The sequence below is a fragment of the Odontomachus brunneus genome, unplaced genomic scaffold, assembly GCF_010583005.1.
Source record: "Odontomachus brunneus isolate Ranch 3 - 2012 unplaced genomic scaffold, Obru_v1 Obru_scaffold_060, whole genome shotgun sequence".
Lineage (NCBI taxonomy): Eukaryota > Metazoa > Arthropoda > Insecta > Hymenoptera > Formicidae > Odontomachus > Odontomachus brunneus.
In genome coordinates, this window is record NW_022639510.1 from 899100 (window position 1) to 914626 (window position 15527).

The following is a 15527-nucleotide window of genomic DNA, read 5'->3' on the forward strand; positions in this document are numbered from 1 at the left end:
GCGGCGGGTGGTGCCGGTGCGGGTGTCGGCCCCGCGGCGGCGGCGGCGGCGACCGCCGCCGCCGGTATCGGATACGGCGCGTATCGATACGCCGAGAGCGCCGGATAACCGCCGGCGAACAGCTTGCTGTAGCCGGCCACCGCGTTCTGCACCTGCGCCGCCGCCGCCGCGGCCGCGGCCGCCTGCACCTGGGCCTGAGCCTGCGCGGCTACGATCTGCGAGGCCGCCGCGACCGGCAACGGCGGCTGCGGCGCGAGCCGCACGCCGAGCGCGCCCAGCACTACCCTCTTGCCGAGGGCGAGCGCCGAGGGCTGCACCGCCTCCTTCGGCTGCGCCTTCTTGCACTCGACCTTCTTGTTCTTGATTGTGTGGAAGTGTATCTCGCAGACCCGGTCCACCACGTCCTCGTTCTCGAACGTGACGAAGCCGAAGCCGCGATGGCGCTTCGTCTGCTGATCCATCAGCATCACCGTCTCCTCCACTTTGCCGAACTGATTGAAGTAGGCCTTCACCTCGTCGCTGCTGGTGTCCTGGCTGACACCACCTACGAAGATCTTCTTGGTGCGATTGGCCTGTTTCGCGCGGTTTTTCGGGGTGGCGTGCTTCGGATCGATCTTCTTGCCATCCAGGGTGTGGATGGGACACTTGAGGACTTTGTCGACACTGCCGGGCTCGGCGAACGTGATGAAGCCGAAACCGCGGCTACGCTGTAACCGAACAATGCCAGAACCGGCACGATGCACATGGACCATCTTACTTGCATTTCGCACCTTTTCCGTACGATTTTTCTTTTTTATGTCTCTCTCGCTTTTTCTATCTCTGTCTTTCTCTCTCTCTCTCTCTATCTCTCTCTCTCTCTCTCTCTTCCTTCCTTTCTCTCTCTATCTCTCTTTTGCTATCGTTCCGTTCTTTTTTCCGTTTTCTCGCTCTTCTATCTCTCTCGCTCTCTCTCTTTCGTTCTCTCTCTCTCTCTCTGTTTCTCTTTCGCGCGATCAATGCTCTCCGACGTCCGAGATATATTTTTGTGACGTGATCGAGGGATCAACCGGGATTGTTCGCCTCCGCTCGGTTGAACAAGACCGATGTTCAGGACCAGTTTTCACGACCAAAGACACCGAAGGCTTCGAAAATTTCTCGTGTATCCGGAAACATTGGATAGCCAAGCCGATTGCGATTCATCGCACGTGAATGCGAGCGAAAGAGTCGATCGAGCCGCGCGACACACCGCGACGAAGATCGCCTGCGTATACGTATTACGATATTGTGATAATTTTGTTCCTTTTCTTTTTTTCGATTGTCGCGCGCGCCCGACTCACCCGAGAATCACGAAAACTGATCCCTTTTCTCGTCGTCGCCTATCGTAGCAGTCGCGGGCCGTTTGCATACGTGAGAACGCTCCGTTATCATCGCAAAATCATCGTACCCATCGCAAAGTGATCTTTCACGAGAGAAAAAAAAAGAAAAAAAAAAAAACCACCAACGAAGAAAACCCTGCCGTCTGTGATCCTCGTAGCTCTTTGTTATGAACGGTTAACTAGTGCTACCAAACTACCATTTGCATGCAAGACTGTCCAAGCCAATGTTTATAAAGACAAACATTCTAATGTTACGTGAAACAAAGACTGCGAATAAGACTCAAATCCATTACGAACGTTATATATATATATATAGGAGAGCTACTGATATATATATAAATATATATATATATGTGATTATATTACGTCTGTCCCCACCCCCCACGTACACACGCGCGACTCTACGATTCCCAACCCGCGCGGGGCGCTCTCTCGCTCTCTCTCTTTTTTGCGCCCGCGTCATCCGACCAAGAGAAAAAAAGACAAAGAAAAAACTGCGCCTCTCCCACCTTCTCTCTGATGCGATTAATGCGATTAATACCTAATACAATCTACTTGTCTTGATACTTTTATCAGCAAAATTAATTACACCGATTAGTACAACTTCTGTTCTACTACGGTCTACTACGTATATAGTTTCGTGCAAAAGTGGAAGGAGAGAATCTGGTGCATCGAATCCTGTCGAGGTGAACCTCTTTCTCTTTTTTCTTTTTTTTTTTTTTTATTTTTTTGTCTTTCCGCGGCTTCTTCTTCCTCTCGCGGCCGACCCCGATTCGCTTCATTCATATTTACGCGGGAGATTTACTGTGTGTGTGGTCAGGGTCGGCCGAAAAAAAAGACAAGTACACGTTACACCGAATCACATGGCGCGACATGAAACGAAACGCGGCTTGGAAACGCGTGGGCAACGTTTTTACATGTACGAGACTGTTCCCGCCGCGGATAACGCGCGCTTCATTATCGCGGAGGCCGCGTTCTGCCCTAACTACCCGACGATAAATCCGTTCGGCTTCCATCTGTTGAACATTTGTGGGAAGTCCGCTTCGTCACGAACGATGCAACGTTTCCAGGTGCGATGCGACATTGAAAGATATCGAACGAACTCCGCGCGCTCGAGACGCTGACTTTCACTGATTGCCCCTCAAGTGATAAAAAGAAAAGAAAAGCAGCCAGAGACGCGACTCTGTTCTTTACGTAATATTCGTGTCCCCCTCGAATGCAACCGATAAGCGTGTTAACCGGGAGTAGATCGATCGCTCGTGCGTAATTCACTGGGTGGCCTCGATCGTCGATCATCGGCGACAGCTGGCGAACGAAGCGGCGTACTCGCGCGCGCGCGAACAGCCTCGTATAATGAATAATAACCGTAATTGATCGGGCAGAACAAGCCGAGAGTTATAGACCCAGGTAGACCGACCTGCGTAACCGGATCCTTCATGATGAGGACGTCGGTGACGGTGCCGAACATGCCGAAGTACTCCTTCAATTTCTCGCTGCTGGTCTGCCAAGAGAGGCCGCCCACGAAGAGCTTCCCCGGTGCCGGGTCGCCGCCGTTCGGCGTACTCCTGCCAGAGCTGCCCGAGTGGCTACCGTTTATCGGCATCAACGTGTTGTGGAAGTCGTGCTCGATCGCGCCGTTTGCTGCCTCCATGCCGGCGCTGCAAACAAACCAGCGCAATCATTGTTAAAGGCGCGATAAACAAAGTCGGCCGTCGAGGCGCGAATAAGGGTCCACATGACGTATCTCCTTATTGGATCTGTTATTTATAAAAATTCGAAAAAAAGAAAATGTGTAATTCATATATTTTTATATGATATATAAAACATGGAGAGAGAAATGCTGCTATTTTATATAATAATATTATTTCACGCAGATATAACAAACAAACAAAAACATAACAAAATATATGCAATATAATATTAAAAAGAAAATATTATTATACAAATATTAAATTAATACACACACACACACATACAGGGTGTCTTACACTCTCTTTCGGGCATTTTGTGAGGACCTAGAACAGGTTGAGGTGAACATAAAAGTCCTATGCCGTTTTGCGATACTCGCAATAATTATCGAAATATTAATTGTAGAAAATTTGTGAATGATCATGCAGGATATGGCAAATGAGTTATAATAGCGACGACTGCCGTAGTGTACTTATATTTTAGGTCAAATTGAACAAAAAAGTCCTTTACCATTTTGCAAATAATCACATAGATTTTTAATTATTAATTAAAGAAGATGAATGCATTATCACGCAAAATCGTGCAATAATCTTCTTTAATTATTGGCCGTCCCGACTGTCTCGATTGGCTCGATCGAGATATGCTAGGTTCAATCTGCTTACAACTGTCAGATGCGTGTGACGGATCGGGTTGTGTTGTTCGCATTATATGAATTTGATATTTATTGTAATCTCAGCAAACACAATGTTACATGTAACATACATGTTAATAATTTCTTACTCAACAAACAATATAACTTATATAATATACGTGTTATATAACAGTTACACTGTTGAATAGGAAATTACAACTAACATGTACGTTACATGTAACATTGTGTTTGCTGGGAATATAATTTGTAAAAACGAGTATTGTGATATAATTGTAAATAGTACAACGAAAAGGCTAAAGTGGCGCGCGCGTTATGTGGTGTTCTAGTTTGATAAAATGTATCAAATGGAGCACAAAACTCCTCTACCGTTTCGCAAAGAACCATATATAGTCTTGAGTTATCAATTAAAGAGGATTGGCAAATGATTACACACATAATATGGTAGATGAGTTGTCCATTTACCGTCATGTGCTTGTACTTTAGGTCAAACTAAACAAAAAAGTTCTTTACCATTTAGCAAATTACCACGTGGATCTTTGGTTATTAATTAAAGAAAATTACTGCATGATTGTGCGCGTGGCAATATGCCAATTGTGCGATACCAATAACATATTTACTTTTTTGAATTGAAATTCTTTTATTTAAATAGAATAAACAATTACTTTCACGGAAAGCTAAGGTTTAATTGAAAATATAAATTTGTTATTTGAAAAATATTTTATACTATAAAATTTAAATAAATATGTTATTATAGAGCACCTCCACCGAGTATAAATAATTCTTATTAGATACTTTTTCTCTCAGCTCCTAAAAAAATAAATAAATAAATAAAAAAAATAAATAAATGTGAAATGAAACGATGATAAATTACAGCATAATATCGATCTATTTTTCGTTTACATTCTATAGTAATTTTTACTATAAAATTTTCTGTATGTATATATTTGCGTATATCTTGATGTGCTTTTATTAATTATATCCTCCCAACATTGTTTTCGTCTGAAATATATTTTACATCCTCTCGCGTGTGCGACTCGTAGGAAGCAGTCGCGCCAAATGAAGATACATGTTTCAAAGCCGTCCATAAGACACATGACTCTCCGACACTTTCAAGTCTCTGTTTTTCTTTCTGTCTTCTCGAAATCCCTCTGATACGACATAAGACCCTTATTCCGCCAACATCGTGGTGTATATCTCTCAGCGAGATGTCCGAAATATTGAATGAAAATTCATCACAACCGCGGTGGTGGAAACACTTTTCGCGTTTCCTGTACATACAGACCTTACATAAATATGTGCCGCTTTGTTTTATCATTCTAACAGAAAGCATATAACCACGCATATGTAGAATATCTTTCTGCAAACTTTTCCTATACCTGTGAGCTTCCACATGCAGTTGTGAAGATACAGAAATGTTCCTTGAAGTTTTCCTCAGTGGAGCAAACATACGTGTGGTACAAGCACAAGCTACAGAACTCTTGTATGAAGTAACTATTTACCGCAACCGACAGCTCTAGATGTCGATTTAAAAATTTTTTACCGTTCTCGTCATACATTGAACAATGCTCCGACTCATTTTTCCGATGTACTTTCATTGTGCAAGAGCATTTGTAATTCTGTGCAGCCACTAGGACGTGAACTTTGCGAAAGAAAGTCAATGCTATATCTCTCTGTAAAGTTCAAATATGGCGTCTCCTCAACCGGAACTTGCAACTGCCTCAAGTAGAACAGTCGCAAGTTCTGATTAACGTGCATGATTCGCCGGTTAAATTCCTTTTTCCGCGTATATTTACATAATTTAGCAGTCTGCGATACGGTCGGATTTACGATCGATCGCAGCACTCGCTTTGTTAACAATAACGGTTCATTCACGCTAAGCGTACGTGCGCGCCAGCAGCACTACGACAGTTGCAATAATTTTTTACTTATCTCCGTGCAACTATTCCACGGAAGGGAGCGTGTGTGTATAAGCGGCGATAAACAGCGCGAATATCGTTGGCTTTTTATTAAGTGCGATGTTTCATATATTTCTTTTTTCCGTTTCAGCTGATACCACTTGCCGTCCTGCACGCTTGCATGATGATCGCCATACCGTTCATAGCCTGCCATCGACTATTCGTCACCACGATCGACGTGCAGTAAGTAACTGCGACTTCTCACATCGCGTCCTCAGACAGACGCGAGAGTGAAAAATAAAAAAATTGTGCACAGTAAGTCCTGCCCCTCCCACCCTCTCTCCCTCTCTCTCTCTCGCGACGACGAGGTGTAAAAATAATACGTCATTTCGCAAAACGGCCGCGCGTCAGCGCACGCCCTGAAACTTCGCACGGAAAATAGCGCGGCCGGTCTATTTCTGCGGGCAACATGCATTCTATGTATAACGCGATGTGTTAAGGTCACTGTGTCTGCTCAAGCAGGCACGGCCTTGGCACTGCGCGTTTTACGTTCGCTTACGAGGAACTTTTACTTATGCCGTGTTACGGACTCGACCCCGTCCCCGCGTGGCCGATTTTATCGTGGCGATAAACGGGCGGCCGATTACGGGGGAGCATAATGAGAAGGAGCAACGTTTCCCGCTCGAACCGCGACGGATCCTCGTATGAGACGCCCCGTCAGAGAGTGAGATGAGTTGTTCGACGAGAAACAATAACTTCTATTAATCTTGGCCGCCCTACCAGCGAAACTCGAAGTTTTATTAATTACAGAATTAAGCAGCCCGAAAAATATAATCTTTCGTGGAGATCCTCTGATGTACAGCCTCGAGAAGATTCCTCTGAAACCGGAAGAATAAATACTCTGTGCGCAATATTCTTAAAGCAAGAGGAATTTCGTCTTTCATTCATAGTGCTTGTTCTTGATGGAAGTTTCTTCCGATAAGAGCATTCTGTTTTGAGTGAACACATTCCTCTTGATTTCGAAAGAGTTGGAATAATATTTAGTGGGCAAATTGAGATACAGAGAATTTATATTCCTAGCCATTCCTCAGTCATATCTTAATTGAGTTACTAAAAATTTTCAACCTAACAACTCGTTTCTAGATAATCAAAGGTCGTGACTGTTAATTATTATTATTATTACACGTAGAAATATATTTATTATATTTCTCAAACGCGCGCGCAGATTATGTCGTCTCTTGAGTGCGAAGAATATTGCAGAATATTACTTGCCTTTAAATTGTACCTTTTCAGGAATATAAGATAGCGAACATTGTGTTTTTATCGTTATCCATGTTTTATGATTGTGTTACTATTAATAATGGCATGATTACGCGTAATATGTGAATGAATAACCGCAACTATAAACAAAACATTATATTAATCTATTATTAGCTGTCCAAGTGTCACAGCTGCTTAACATTGTTGCAGTTTTTTCGAATAATCAACAGTCACGATCCTTGACTATTTAGAAACGAATGCATTAGGTCGACAATTTTTAGTAACTTTCGATTAGGTTACATACATACATACATACATACATATGTATATATATATATATATGTATATATATATATATATATATAAAACATATATATATATATATGGCTAGGGAATGGCTAGGTATATATGCAATCCTGTGTACAGAGTAATTGGCAGTGATTAACATATCGGTACATTTAAATATAAAATAGACTACTATCATCAAACATGCAGTTGTTGATAATAAAGATGAAAATTTATTGAAGAACAATCGGTAAAGTTGCAATGTTGATTAACTCTTTAGATTGCAATCAGAGGCCGCCAATGTACTGAAGCGTGTGGATAGTGCATTAATCTAATAAATTGTTTATCAGAGTGTCCTAGGAAGTTTTAAATATTGAGTTTCGGTCACTAACTCTGAATTGTGACATATTTCTTTATTTAACATACACTCTAATGATAATACATAACACTCTAATAAGTGCTAATCACTGTGATAAAAGTGTCAATAACTATGATTTTCGTTATTTTATTTTATGAGAGAGAGAAAGAGAGAGAGCAGGATATATTTTATTTTTCCGATATAACTATATATTCTTGTAGTCTAGAATCTTGTCCAATCTTTGCAAAAATAACGAGCTCTACAAGTGTCAGTTTTGTAACAAGAGACAGTTTAAAATAAGAAATGTACCTTGAAACTTCTAATCACTTCTCCTAGATTAATAATAATTTTATTAGAAGAGGAATACACTTTCGATGAAAGTGTTTACTTAAAATATGGGGTTGCAGAAAATAGGAATTTGCAACTGGAAATTCTTCTTTTGGGCGTTTTCCTCTTGGTTTTAGAAGAAGCTCCTTTGGAGGCCGTATATAATATTCCTATTTTTCTAGGTGAATTTTCCACCGGTGAGATTGGAGGGGGGGAGGGGAGGGCTAGCTAGCTTAACAGTAGTCGAGAAACGAAATATCGTCGTCTTTCAGGCTGACCGATTATCAGAGGTTCGAGATTCCATCCGTGCCGCGATTCTTCGACCTGAGAAAACCACGTTCGTTGAAGGTGAGTCGCTGCCAGATGCTCGCTTAGAGACTCGCGAAAATCGTAGATTAAGGAGATTCCACTTCGCACGCGAGCGTGTTGCGAAAGCTCTTGGTTAGAACAATTCACCAAGCGCAATCACACATAGAAAAATATAATTCCGCGCTGCTGAGGAAAAAGCGATTACTCCGTTTATTTTCGTATTTTTAAATAATGGTTATCTTTAAGAAAGAATACTTCCTTCATGATAGTCTTCAAATATGCTCATCACAAATTTTGAAAAAGCTCATTAGCATTGTAGGAGAAAGCCTACTTCTCCCTCCTTCTTCCTCCACGTAGACCAAGATGAGTCGGGTTTTCTCTTAGACAGACACTTGATACTGATCAGTTTCAATTCTTTTATTCTGCGTATCCTCCCTCTGGCCAACATGCGACGACTGACTGACTGTCCACGCGCTTCTTTTTACCTCTCTCGTCCCTTCGAGACAGTTCTCCGTCGTATCCTACAGGTCGCGTCAGAGTCACGTCGAGCGACGAAACATAAATGACGGGCGCGAAACGGTGGGGTCGTTCAAATTAAAAGATTGGATGCTTATCGCCTACAACATATTAAAAGAAGAAAGAATATTACGAAACTTTATCGAAGAGAAAGCTAGTTCGACTCTATGTAGCAAACAGACCAAATGTTTCAATTAAAAAAAAAGTGATGATAAAAAGTCTATAAAACCTGTGCATTGGATAAAATACATTTTATTTACTTTACTTTTGTGTATATGTGTATGATAGAAATGGTAAATATAAATTAGAAAGATATTAACAAAAACTTTTGTTATATACAAACAAAAACTCTTTGTTAATATCTTTCTGATCTATATTTGTGATTATTTACCAAAAGTAATTGAAGCGTGTTTTAAGCTAACGTATAGGCTTTTCAAAAATTTTTGTTTACTTTCAATCTCAAAGTCAGTTCTTATTTATTTGTTTTGATTTAATACTCTTGATCGAAACGTAGACATGCTAGAATACAGAATGCATTTTGATTAAATCTGACACTTACGATAAACTCTCATGATAAATTTGCAGATTCATAAGTTTATAAAATATTCAAAACAAGTTCAACACTTAGTTGAACGCAGTACGTATGTCTCTGTTGTATATTTTGAGTGAATGATACGCGTATGTTGTCTTTGCTTTTTTTTTTTCTAGCGAGGGTAGCGCCGGTATTTTTATCGTCCTTAACCTCCATTAATTATTTTTACAATTATATCGATTTATCGCGTATCGCGTTATCGTTGCCTTGCCTACGTTCGTTATATTTGGCGCCGCTAAATAATTCATGTTATGACTGCGTTTCGCCCGATCGGCCGGCGGTATCGTGTTTAAAAACTCGTTATACGTCTCACTTGGAGAGTATGAGAGAGAGAGAGAGAGAGAGAGAGAGAGGGGGGGAAGGGGGAAAGAGAGAGATAGAAAGCTTCTCTTGTTGTAATTTGTAAATTATTTGTTCCACGGTGCCTGAACACCGCACGCCTCGCAGTAATTGAATTTTCGATCGAGCGCAAAACCGGCGACGCGCCCGCGCGCTTTTCTCCTCCTCCCCGCCTCTCTCCCTCCCTTCCGCCCACTGTTTCTCGTTTGATTACGCTGATGAACGCGCGCCGAATACGCATCCGATTCGCGTTATTCCTCGCGTCGCGCGCTAAGGACGGCGGAGAGGCAGCCCACGCGGGCATTCCCGCATTCCGCGTTCGCGGAAATTCCCGCATTCCGCGCTCGCGGAAATATCTGTCCGAGATCTCATATCACAGGCCAACCAATACCGCTGGTCTCGTCCTCCCCCGTCAGGCGCATGTGACTCGGGAGATACGAACGGAACTAAGAGAAACTATGGTTGTTCCGTCCGTGTATATCTAACTGGAGATATACGTTGCCGGTGTGCCTTTTCCCCGAGGATTCGCGCGTAACGCGCCGTACATTCACCACTACCGCCACCACCATCACTACCACCACACACACGGCGGTACCGTACGCTGCCGCGCACGCGGGGGTAGCAGGCAGAGTAGTGGCGACGGCGGCGGCGGGGTGCGTCGTAAACGGGGGCGGTCGGGGGATAGCAGGAGGCTTTGCACGTTAGCCCGGTTCGGATATATCGCCGCGAGCGGCATGGTCGACATGCGCGGCGAAGGGCGCCGCGGGGGTGGGTGCGGAGCAACGGAGGGTGGCAAACGCAGGCTTGGAACGGAGCGGAGCGGGAATGAGGCGAGTGGTGGCGCGCGCGCGGAAGGTCCCGGAGAGAGAAGCGAGGAGAGTCAGGAGGGTCGAAGCGAAACGAGCGAGTCGTTTGGCGGTTGGGAGTGGCGCGGCGAGGGGCTGACGGCGGAGACGAGGGATGGAGCGGCGCGAGGTGCGGCGACGCCGCCGCCGCCGCCGCCGTCGACGACGACGACGACGACGATGACGACGACGACGACGACGGCGGCGGTGGGGACGCGGCGGGCGAGAAACGCGCAGCTGGTGGATCAATACACCCCCTCCCTCCCCGCGTTCCTCCCTGCCGCGTGACTCTGCTCGCCGCCGTCCGCCGCTCGGCCACCCCTCGCGAGCGATCTCTTACCCCACTCTCGTAGCCGCGCGCGCGATCGGCCTCGCGAGGGAAACGTCTTACGTAGAGACGGCGACGACGACGCTGGCTCTCGCTCTTCATCTTCATCTTCATCTTCGTTTGCCCGCCTTCCGTCACGCACATCGCGGTCTTCGCCGCAATCATTCCGTTTCTTCAGCGGGGGTCGTGATTGTTAAGCTGTTTTTCTCTGTCCCGCTCGTTCCTCCCTCAGCCCTTTTCTCGACGCGAGCAGCGCGCTCATTACTGTCACTATCGGCGAGTTCTCCCAGACTACTCCTCCGCCGGTTACGAGGACGAGGGTAGGTCGAAGATACACTTGGATATTTTCCCTGCAATCGCGCCCCGCGAGGTATTTCGAGCGCGGCTCTTCCGCGATCGGGTTTCACCCTGGCGGTATTTTTGAATTCTTCCTCTTTCTCTCTCTTTCTCTTTGTCGTTGATTGATCGACGGAGCATATATTAGCCGCGAATTCGCTCGCTCACTCATGCCGAGTCACAGGAGAGGTCTTTTGCCGGGTGCAAATAAGACTCCAAAGGGGAGCTCGTCGTCGTCCCGTCGTCGATTCGGCGGGATTTACCGTATCGGTTTCATCGACGAGCCCGGCTGTATTGATCCTTCCAGATCCCTCTCAATTTTCAACGTTAGTCCGCATCTTACCGCGGCCTCGCAAAGTTACAGTCCGGTCCCTTTGGGATCCTTCGTCCCTTCGTTATTTGGTCGCGCGCCACGTACATTAACCCATTAACTGCCAAACTTTTTTCTGCGATTTTCTTAGTTTTTCCTGAATTTCCTGACGTAGAGACCGAAAACAGAAAGATGAGTGGAAAATCCATCACAGCAGAAAAATCCTCAAGTGTGAATCATAGCAGTTAATGAGTTAATCCCTCATTGCAGATTTGATCTTCAATCTTTCCACTCGGATGACATCGCGAAAATGGAAATTTCGTCGGGTTAAATGAAAATTGCTAAATAGAGGAGAAGCAAGGGCGTTTGACGCGGCTCCAACGAGCGATTAAGTCAGCGCCGTGCAGATTGTTAATCGGACGATCGACAAGCTGCATCGTCACTGGGAACGGGATACCTCATCGGCGAATAGGCAGTTCTCGACTCCTTGTGATGCACGTGACCGAGCGCGACCTGGACTCGCTCGCACGCACATTATCGAATTCACGAATGTCCTCACACGCAACGAGATAAAATATCTCCTACCGATGACCTCAATCATCTTACACATATTACAACGAACGTAAAAAGACAGAGAAACAGACAGAGCGAGACAGAGAGGGGGAGGAAGCACGAGAGAGAGAGAGAGAGAGGAGAGAGGAGAGAGGGGGAGACAAAAGAGAGAATGGAGGGGCAGAGAGGGAGGGCAGGGGGTAACGCACACAGAAGAGATAGATAGAGGGGTGGTGACCGGCGAGAACGTGTGTAGTTTCAGTATTTTCAGTATCGCTAGACATCCCAGTACCTAGCAGTCTCCGCGTCCGCCCCCAGCAACGTCGAGGGGTTGTACTCGGTCCCCTCTCGGCGCTATTCTCTTCCGCACCCTGTTCCCCTCGTGTTCCTCCCTCTCGGCTCACCACCACCGCGCATATGTGCTGTATACGTGCACGTACACATGAGCGCAAGCACACCCCGCCAGAGAGCCACAGCGGGCGCATGCGTACGCACACACGCGCGACGAGGATCATGCCGAAGACGAAGAGGGTGAGTCTCCCACGGTGGGGGAGGCTCGAAGGTAGGTAGAAGAGCCCAGTCCTAGTGGGGGTGGAGAGAGGGTGCGGAGGCGCCGCCGCCACCGAGCGACGCAGTGCCGTCGGGACGCTCGACCGAATGATACGGCTTTCGCAAAGGGGTATTTTTCGCCGACCGCCATATCTCGTTCGCCGCCGACGATCCGCTCGACGGCCGTCGTTGCCGCGGTGGAGCAGCGAGGGTGGCCAGCAGGGAGAAGAAACGAGAGGGAGGCGCGCGAGCTGATAGCGAGCCGTGTTCTTCGCCTGCGAGAGGGATTATAGAAGACAACACTGCGGCGGATCAGCCCATCGGCCGGGGATATTGTCCTGTCACAGCAGTACGCCTTTAAAGAGTTACTGGTGTGATAGGACATTGTCCTCGTCCTGGTGCTCACCACGTCACCATGCTCTTCATCATCCGCGCTTGCGTGCGCACCAGCGCATCTCATCGTCCTCGGCGTCGAAATGTGGGAGATAAACCCAGGAGAAGCGACGGAAAAGTGTGTCCCGGTTGAAAAGCAAAAGTTGGTGTCCGCGCGCGCGCGCTTACTCTGTCTTTCTCTCTCTCTCTCTCTCTCTCTCTCTCTCTCTCCCCGTGAACGCGTTCCTCGTCGATCGAAGGGGCCGACGGAGGGTGAAAGACCCAGTGGGGCGACACGGACGAGGGATCAACGCGAACGTTGTCACGCGCGCGATGCATTTCTCCCGCTGGGTCTGGCTTAGACTCCACCAACACGACGCAAGGAGGGAACGCCCGACGTTCGCCACCGACTCGACTGTTGTGCCGGACGAGGTGGACGAGAGGACGACGACGGGCGAGCGCGCTCGTCCCCGAGAACTCTCTCCTCCGCCGCCAACGTGGACACACCGCGCCATGGCAATGGTGTGTTTCCAGTCGATAAGGCAGCTTCCGAGAGGCGCGGCTGCTCCGACTCCACCGTGGTCGATTCAAGGACTCTCTCGTTACCTTCGATCACCAGGCCCGTCGTTTCTCCCGAAGTCGTCGGCGCGGATAGTGCAATTCCTCATCTTCGTAGGCTGCGGCAACGACTCTATCATCTCCATTGCCCCAAATACGGGGAGATATTCTCGTCTGCGCGTCGCCGATAGAATAAAGAATCACGGCGAGCCCAGAATGACAGAGGCGTTCCGTTATCGGGACGCATATCTGTGCTGTGTGAAGCTATACCCCCGCAAAATGGCCGTGGCGTCCGTGGATATTCCTGCGCGTTATCATCGCGCAGTGACCTCTCGGTCTCGTGGAGCGGCGATCGCGTGTTATTCGCGTTAATGGGCGTTCGGGATATGGGCAAAAGGGGCAACCAGCCGCGGATTCCTCGCCGACATACGAAGCAACGAATGAACGACCGACCGAGCGGTCGCTCGAGCGTCGCGGAATGTCTCGACGACTGTCATCGATTACGGGAGCGCACGAAGGGGCTTCCGATCGAAAGTCGGAGCTGGAAGAAGGTCGTAGATTGTAACATAGTTTCGGTGGAGGTCGGATGTGTCTGCTCGTCTCCGGTGTGAGATCGATACTCGTATCATGGAATAGACAGGCTTCGCGCGAGAGACGAATTTCGCCGGCTGGTGGGCGTCTCGTGCGTGGAATCGCGGGAGAGAGAGAGAGAGAGAGAGAGAAAGGAAAGGGAAGAGAGTAAGACGAATCGCAATGTGAATTCAAGGGCTTCGTGCTCACGGTCGTCGTATTATATCTTTTGATCTACTTTGCGACACGTTCAACAGTATGGAGTACGTTTCTACATTTCCGACTAGCTTGAACAGTGTCGAAAACTCACTCTTCTGTCCACCTTCTGCCTGCTCACGCTCAGACAGAAGGTCATAACGGTGCGTGATCGTTTGACGAATGGGCCTTGTTTCTATCTTCGTCTTATTAGCGAAATTAGAGCGACGCCGCGAAGGGGCGGAGGACAATGGGGTCGATGAAAAGGTTAACGCTGGGTTGAGGTCGATCGTTGAGGCATTCTCTCTTTCTCCTTCTCTCTCTAGGCTTATTGTCTTTTCCCCCTCGGCCTCGGTTGCTCGTTTCTTCCTGCCTCCAGTTTCGATGGGAGGAAGTGCTTTCCACGAAACTTAGCCGCCCATCTGCTTTTGCCCCGAAGACTGTTTTACCCGCTCGAGAGGTGTGTGCCTCAGAATAGCTGCACGTAGTGTCTCGCACACCCGAGGAACTCATCAGACACTGTAAACAATGAGTCTTGGTACAGGTTTCTGGTGAAACCGAAGCACGACGGAGCAGTAGTAGTCGGTCTCTCCGCCCAGCGATAATCTCGCTGTCGGCCTGAAAATGCATCCCCCGCCGCAATGCCGATCGGGTTTTGAACTTTCCACCGAGGAAATTCCGGAGGGTTTCTCCTTCGTTCGAGTTAGGTAATATTAGATATCGATTACACTTCCACGTTTTAGATCCGGCAGGCGGGAAATGGTGCTCTTCTATTATGAATAACACGAAAATATCGTTGCCACATGCTCCAATCGACTTCAGCACGGAGCTATGAACGGGGGTTTTCGCGGCCGAGCTTCATCCAAGACAAAATAGGAAGTCACAGCGGCACGACGAACTCGGACGTCCGCGCGAATCGCTTTCAACGTCTCTCGCGAGGTCGCAATTTTCGTTAGCATTCTGCCACGACCACGTTGACGTATTCTTCTATAATCGTGTCTTACGATGTGTCTTCCCTGCCGACGTCTCCGCGTTCAACGCGATTCAAAAGTTGCATCCCGGATGCATCTGTGACGCTGTTCATCTTTTATTCATTAGCACCCTCACAGTGAACTGCAACGTGTTCCTGCAGATGCGCGTTAGCGAAACTCGTACGTAAAGTGTAAAGGGGAGTAACGATGGGCTAACGTTTAACGCGAAGCATTGCGGAGAAGCCTAGTGCGCGATATCGCCGAGCAATAAAATCCCAAGCCGCGTACATGGATTGAAAGAAGGAGAGAGAGGGAGAAAGAGAGAGAGAGAGAGAGAGAGAGAGAGAGAGAGAGAGAGAGAGAG

The 15527-nt window shown here is 47.1% G+C and overlaps 2 protein-coding genes across 10 annotated transcripts in view; one reads left to right on the plus strand and one right to left on the minus strand.

Moving 5' to 3' along the window:
- The window catches only part of LOC116846028, a 117317-nt gene that overhangs the window by 61871 nt on the left and 39919 nt on the right, over nucleotides 1–15527 (plus strand). For both annotated transcript variants that reach the window (XM_032819346.1, XM_032819347.1), the window contains exons 3-4: nucleotides 5743–5834; nucleotides 8094–8169. In XM_032819346.1, coding sequence (XP_032675237.1) covers nucleotides 5743–5834; nucleotides 8094–8169 — 168 coding nt within the window. The remainder of the gene's footprint in view (nucleotides 1–5742; nucleotides 5835–8093; nucleotides 8170–15527) is intronic.
- The window catches only part of LOC116846027 (RNA-binding protein Musashi homolog Rbp6), a 220025-nt gene that overhangs the window by 11566 nt on the left and 192932 nt on the right, over nucleotides 1–15527 (minus strand). For 7 of the 8 annotated variants that reach the window (XM_032819341.1, XM_032819338.1, XM_032819342.1 and 4 more), the window contains 2 exons: nucleotides 2773–3013; nucleotides 28–707 (listed from right to left, as the gene is read on the minus strand). In XM_032819341.1, coding sequence (XP_032675232.1) covers nucleotides 28–707; nucleotides 2773–3013 — 921 coding nt within the window. The remainder of the gene's footprint in view (nucleotides 1–27; nucleotides 708–2772; nucleotides 3014–15527) is intronic. The other variant, XM_032819344.1, reaches the window with a different exon arrangement.